At 32.7% G+C, this 8,011-nt stretch overlaps 1 protein-coding gene across 1 annotated transcript in view; it reads left to right on the top strand.

The window, feature by feature from the left end:
* Nucleotides 1-7,418, top strand: part of LOC137627349 (uncharacterized) — an 89,128-nt gene extending 81,710 nt beyond the window's left edge. The window contains exon 8 of the mRNA XM_068358433.1: nt 7,200-7,418. Coding sequence (XP_068214534.1) covers nt 7,200-7,418 — 219 coding nt within the window. The remainder of the gene's footprint in view (nt 1-7,199) is intronic.
* The last annotated feature ends 593 nt before the right edge of the window (nt 7,419-8,011 follow it).

Here is an 8,011-nt window from a genome sequence, read left to right as displayed (position 1 = left end):
ATCTTGGAAAGTGTTGCCATACATTATTACACACCCAATACGACACGAGTATTCAACAAGAGCTATCAACAACAAAAAACAAGACTGTCTTTAGAGTGTTTATCCACAATTAACTCGCTAATATCGAATGAACTTTCCTCTGGAAATAAGTTAAACCCAAAATGGGTTGAAAATAGAAATCACTAAATATTGTAATAAAAATATGGGTCAAGGTGCAATTTTAGATAATTCCCTGTGGATTGTAATAAATAGGGTTGCTTTAGGATTACTATCAGAAAATACAATATGCCATACATAAAATTACAGGCATACTGAAGCCAGAGCTGAATTTATTGCAGCATGAATACCGCTTACTGCAGCGTCATAAATGCTTAAGATAGACGTGCTGAAGCAAGAAGTGGGCTTACTTTACAATAGCAATATTTGATCATAGCAAACTAAAGCATCTCTTAGCAAAAGCAGAGCTTCTTGAAGCAAAAGATTTATATAACGCTAAAACATCTATTGTCCGACATTGGAACAGAATAGGTAAATAAGCTGTCATTATTATTATTATTATTATTATTACTATTATTACTATTATTATTATTATTATTATTATTATTATTATCATTATTACTTGCTAAGCTACAACCCTAGTTGGATAAGCAAGATGCTATAGTAGATAAATAAGGTTTAAAGGATTAGTATAAGAATAATAAGCTCTTAAACAAATAATAATAATCCCCAATACGCTCCCAACTGCTCTGGAGCCTTTAAATATGCGACTCCAAGACCACCGTATACAATAAGCTCTCAACTGAACATCCGAAAGACAATATATTAAGGCTTTCAAGAGGAAAACTGGAGACTTTCTTGTTTTCTAAGTGATTAGATAATGTGGATTTAACAATAAACGAGCAATGTGCTGTGTGAAAAGCTGAATACCGTAGAATGCACATGATAAAATGACTGTGAAGGTCCTGTAGGAGGTAGGATTCCCAGAAAAGCAGCCCTTTAAAGTAAGTACAGTAAGTACACACTGCCTCTCCATCACGTGTGGTAGTTTACAAGAAGTAACACGTGTAATTTGATTGTTTTTAACGGCAATTCGCAAGTGTTTCATGCAACGTAAACTATTGCAAGTTGCTCAAAAACATGTCGCCAGGCTACTGACTAGTCTTAGCTTTCATGTCGCTTCACAAACTCCATCTTACTAAAATTGCCAATATATCAATTTTATTATACCATTACGAAAGGTAGTAACTTTGTTACCTTACATACTGCATCTAAATATACATTTCACAAAACACACTAACGGTCTAGAAGAGTGAAAGTAACAAGGCAAAGTAGAATATTAGAAGAAAAACGATCCTGTCCAAAATAATAAATCATACAGAATTATAACAAGCGTTTTTGAAAAAGCAAACAAGGTAATTACCATCTGGCCGAAACACCCATTAGATATAATTGCATGTTTGGTAAATATCGCGTGATTATTTTTAATAGCCTAATAAAACATATAAAAGCTGAAATACAAAAAAAAAAAAAAAAAAAAAAAAAAAAAAAAAAACACATACCTTCACTTTGCTTTAGACGAAATGAATTGCAATATCCCAAAATTTATTGATTATCAAACTACCTTGATTGAGACACACAATAAACATACATACATATACACATACACACATGCATATATATATATATATATATATGTGTGTGTGTGTATGTTTAGAATAGTGCAATAAAGTAAGAAAATTAAATAGACTCTTTCACATGTAAACTATAGAAACTAAAAAAAAGAGGAAAAGAAATATGATACAATAGTATGCCCAGGTGTATCCTCAAGCAAGAGAACTCTACCCTAAGATAGTAGAAGACCGTGGTACAGAGGCTATGGCAGTGCCCAAGACTAAAGAACAATGGTCTGATTTTGGAGTGTCATTCTCCTAGAAGTCTCTTCTACCCTTGCCAAGAGGAAAGTAGCCACTGAACAATAACAGTAAATTAGTTAACCCCTTGAGTGAACAATAACTATTTCTAGCCTATCCAACATCGTCTTCAACCAGTAATTTATCACTTACTTGGATCTAAAAGCAACTAACACAACCTAGAATGAAAATCAATAAGAGTAATGATTTCTTAACTGTTCGTGCTGGTGGCTAGCCTATTGAGAACTGTTCCCGTGGCCTTACCGTCATTTGGTGGTCAGTAATGGCAGGCTTTGGTTACTGATTACTGAAAGCAGAGGTAGGCCTAGGAGAACATGGCGTTTCTATTCAACCACAAATGGTTTTATGCTAATTATCTCCTGTCGGCCATTCATTACGCAACCTAGGCCTATTCGTCTTTGTTTATTTTCTGTTATCACAAAACTTTTCCTTCACGTCATATTCAATTATGAATCTCATCGTTATTCTTCTACTTAATGATGATGATGGAATGAATAATGAATGAAATAGACCATCATTATCAAAACTATAAAAAAAAAAACATTCATTATTCTAGGCCTATTCGTCTTAGTCTGTTTATTTTCTGTTATCACAAAACTTTTCCTTCACGTCATATTCAATTATGAATCTCATCGTTATTCTTCTACTTAATGATGATGATGGAATGGATGATGAATAATGAATAAAATAAACCATCATTATCAAAACTATATATAAAAAAAAATCTTTATTCATTTTTCATAACAAAAAAAAAAAAAAAAAAAAACTGACCATAAACTCTATTTCATAATGTCTCAGAGTAATTTGCATGTTGTTGCGGTTATTAGCGAGTCTAATGTAACGACATATTTTAATATTTATTGCTACACGATTGCATACTGATGACTTAGACCGTTATACGTATTAGACATTTTTTGTATTTACTAATTAGGTTGACAATCAAGTTCCTCTGATGAACATGATGACGTAGCTTTTAATAAATTAGTCTATTTCAGTTTGCTTGTTGATATTTGGCAAGTCTAAGGCCTTTTGGGGTTGATTTAATAACAATAACGACAACAACACCAACACCAAACAACAACAACAATAATAATAATAATAATAATAATAATAATAATAATAATATTAATAACAATGATAATAATAAAAATAATAATAATAGTAATAATAATAATAATAATAATAATAATAATAATAATAATAAAAAGTACCTTCCTCATTGTTATTACTTTTATCGTTATCGATATTATTATTATTATTATTATTATTATTACTATTATTGTTATTGTTGTTGTTGTTGCTGCTGTTGTTGTTGTTGTTACTTAATCATCCCAAAAAGGTACTAAACTTGCAAATATCCAGACATGACAAAACTGAACAGAGACCAATAATAATAATAATAATAATAATAATAATAACGAGAAAAGTACTTATTAATTCTCAAGCATAATAAAAACCCAACGGCCAATAAGTAATGCATTTAATTAGGTGGTGAAAGAAGAAAAAAAAGAAAAAGTAAATAGCTTGATTTTATTAAGAATGCTGCTTAAAGAGACGAGTTATTTTTACTGCATATTTCATCTCAAATACCATCAAATTTTCCCGGAAATATTTATAGATAGATATATAATGTTTGGATGTATATTCAGTATATTTATACTGGTGTACGTGACCCGTCAAAAATGACGGCTAAATATTTAGATAGATATGCACACACGCGCAACCCCCTCTCACCAGGGTATGGTTACTCTCTCTCCCCCTACCCTAGGGACGGGAGAGCTGAGCGTGACCGGAAAGAATATAGATAGATAGATATTCTTTTTGGTCAAGTCCAGCTCTCCCCGTCCCTCGGGTACGAGAGATAGTATAGCCATACCCATACAGCCATATATATATATATATATATATATATATATATATATATATATATATATATATATATATATATATATATATATAAAGTTCAGCTCTCCCCGTCCCTCGGGTACGAGAGATAGTATAGCCATACCCATACAGCCATACATATATATATATATATATATATATATATATATATATATGTATATATATAATATATATATACATATATATATATATATATATATATATAACACTTTGTACAAGATCAGTGCTACTGATAAGTTATAACCTTCACCTATATATATATATATATATATACAGTATATAGATAGATAGATAGATAGATAGATATAGATATATATATATATATATATATATAGAGAGAGAGAGAGAGAGAGAGAGAGAGAGAGAGAGAGAGAGAGAGAGAGAGAGAGAGAGAGAATGCAAATAAGTACAAACGCAAGAACTCACACATACAAGTACATACGCTCTTTCACACGCTTCCATCCATGAAAAGCGAAATCACTGCTTCCCTACAAGGCAGATGTATAATTTACCCTCCCTTGCGTTTACCTTGAGTCCTATAGCCTTCCTCTCTTTAAGGAGCGTGACTATACTTCGCTTTTGAGGGTTATATCAACCTTTTTGCATTCTTCATGATGACAGCATAGGGTTTCAATGAATAAAAATCAAGGTAAAGTTAACCTTAACATCATTAGTAATGATAACACTAATATCAAAATCAAATAACATTATAGTCAATATCATTAACTACTTTACGCGACCCGTCAAAAATGTCGTCTAAATATTTGGATAGATATGCACACACCCTTCCCCCCTCCCTCCCTTTCCTAACTACAGGCCGCTGGTTCGGCAATTGGTGGGAGAGAACGGCTTCCAAGTGTATTCTTTGGGTAACCCCTCTCATCAGGGTGTGACTACTCCTTCTCCCCCCATGAATAACAGGAGAAAAAAATTAATATATATATATACACACATACAGTATATATATATACATACAGTATGTATATATATATATATATATATATATATATATATATACATATATATATAGTCAGACACTTGCTCTTTATTATATAAGGGAGATTATAATTATCATTAAAGTCAAAATAGCAGAAGTCGCTATTTTTGTAGCAGTAGTATTAACAATTTCAACAAATGTATTTTATTTGTAATAATAATTATGACGATATAACAACAGGAATCTCTCTCTCTCTCTCTCTCTCTCTCTCTCTCTCTCTCTCTCTCTCATAACATACGCCCTAGTGCCCTTAGCCTGTCATTTCGAAACGCTTGAAGCACTCCTGTAGCCAATGTACTTTTTTTCGGATGAGTTTGAAACAAAAGTATATTTCATGTAATCACTAACCGCTTGAGGGCTTCGGTTGTGGTTGTGTGGCTTAGAAACCTATAGGCTGTGGGATGTACACTGGTGGACTAGGCCTATAAGCCTACATTATATGATTTCTCAATTTATGCGCAAGGCCTTGGATTTCTCAAGCTAATTTAAATTCTTTATTATATATTAAATAACTAATTATTCACTCAAATATCTGAATATTCACCAATATATCAAAAAAACAAAATCTTGTTTGGATTTAATAAAACAAAGATGTCTTATTTAGGATAAAAAACAGCTTTCTCTGGAAACCAATAGGCCTAGTGCTTAGTATCCGTAGAAACTCCTGCTATTAATGAGGTAGTTTAGTTGAAGGGCAAAGCAAAACCGTAAAAATTAAAACTTTCCAACGGCATACAATTGGGATTGGAGTTTCTCTTCGGACTTACTTGTATGTAACACGGAACTAAAATTCGGGTCGCGTATACAGTCGCAAGGCAGTGTCGAGTGGTCTTTCAAAATACATATTTCGGTGTAAAATACACCAAACAACAAATTTAATGTTGTGGTGGCCTATGTGGTAACGTCCCTAACTGGTGATCGCCAAACTGGGGTTAAAGTCCCACTCAAACTCTTTAATTCCTTTGGTTGCTGCAACTTCACCGTCCTTGTGAGCTAAGGATGGGAGGTTTGAGGGAGCCTATAGGTCTATCTGCTGAGTCATCAGCAAAAATTGCCTGTTCACCTTCTTGGTCCTAGCTTGGGTGGAGAGGGCTTGGGCAGTGATATGTATATATGGTCAGTTTCTGGGGCATTGTCCTGCTTGATAGGACAATATCACTGTCCCTTGCCTCTGCCATTCAAGAGTGACCTTTAAATCTTTATAGTCTACTGCAGGACAAAGGCCTGTGACATGTCCTTAGTCATTATTATTATTATTATTATTATTTGCTCAGCTACAAACCTAGTTGGAAAAGCAGGATTTTCTATAAGCTCAGGGGCTCCAACAGGAAAAATAGCCCAGTGAGGAAAGGAAACGAGGAAAAATAAAATATTTTAAGAACAGTAACAATATTAAAATAAACATTTCCTATATAAACCATAAAAACTTTAACAAAACAAGAGGAAGAGAAATAAGACAGAATAGTGTGCCTGAGTGTACCCTCAAGCAAGAGAACTCTAACCCAAGACACTGGAAGACCATGGTACAGTGTATATGGCACTAACCAAGACTAGAGAACAATGGTTTGATTTTGGAGTGTCCTTCTCCTAGAAGAGCTGCTTACCATAGCTAAAGAGTCTCTTCTACCCTTACCAAGTGTCATATTCTTTTATAGAGTCAGCAGTTTTCCTCACTTGTGAGGACTACCTGATGTGGCTTCTTGTGTTTCTAAAGCCTCTAGTTCATAACATAAAACTGCTGATGCTCTTAACTTTTTCATGTAAATAAACTATTTCAAACTCCAACACTGCTCTGTTCACATTCGTAAAGGCTGAACATTCGACTTACAAACATTCGGAGATACAAACACAAATCCAACTAAAAATAACAAAGATAAGATAAATAAATACTGTATTAAAACAATACATGATTTATAACAGTGAGCAAAATGACATTTGTAATAACCTGATATCTAATTTATATGAAATCTAACAATTTGTTGACTTCTATTACTGGAAATCATAGGTATGAAATTCAGGTTAGGCCTACCATAGGCCAAAATATGACAAAATCCGTACTTACAACCAGCTTCTTGGAACCTATAAAGTTTGTAAGTTGAGGACCTGTATACAGTGATATTAGTCCTTATGAATTCTTGGGAACGTGCTTTAACCCCCATTTCCATATTCGAGATAACTTGTTTTATGGTATCAACATCAAATCTATTCCTTCAGTGATGGAAAGTGAACACGGTTTTTCTCAGGATCTCTGACAAACACTACGAGCTTTCTTTTAAATGATAGCACTTCTTCTAAGAGGCACAAAGCAGCATTTCCCTTTCCTTATAATGTCAGGTTAAAATTCATATATTACTTAATATTTTAAGGTTAAGGATAAAGGTGAAAGGTGTCTGGTTTCAGTTCGTTTCATCAGAATAGATGATCACCATAACGTCAGCCGAGCAAATCCAACATCCCACTGTGGTGTCGAACTTAAGCAGCTTAAACTCGCAGTCCCAGGAGGGGATCGATCTGCTGCCTTGCGAAAGCTAGGCAAACACGTTACCACTACACTAGCCAGGAGGCTAGTACTTAAATATAACTAATAAAACCCAGTAAAATTTCCGTCTGTACTATGCCCTTGAAATCTAATATAATTTTATGAGTTATTGTCTGTGTTAAATAATTTAATTGTTTTAAATGGATAAAAAGGTTAAGAGTCTTTGCCTTTTCATTGAACATTACCTTAGATTACTCATATTCATTTGCAGTCCTACATTTCTGCTCTCTCTAATCAAATCTTCTAACATCTGCCATTCCTCCAATGACTCGCTAAATATATCACATATATAAACACTACTATATATATATATAAATATATATATATATATATATATATATATATATATATATATATATATATATATATATATATATATATATATATACATGTATATATATATATATATATATATATATATATATATATATATATATATATATATATATATATATATATATACATGTATATACAGTATATACATGTATATATATATGATAAATTTTGCACATTTAGACATGTTTTTCATATTCAAATAAGCCATATATTTCAAAACCTTAATGTCTGGATTATCTTACCGACCTCAGGATCAGAGTCCCAAGGGAAAACCACTCAAAGACAATAGCTTCTGGCCGGCCA

Source organism: Palaemon carinicauda, chromosome 35 (genome assembly GCF_036898095.1).
Source record: "Palaemon carinicauda isolate YSFRI2023 chromosome 35, ASM3689809v2, whole genome shotgun sequence".
In the NCBI taxonomy this organism is placed as follows: domain Eukaryota; kingdom Metazoa; phylum Arthropoda; class Malacostraca; order Decapoda; family Palaemonidae; genus Palaemon; species Palaemon carinicauda.
Note: the sequence above shows the minus strand (reverse complement) of the source record. Positions and strands in the feature narration are given on the sequence as shown.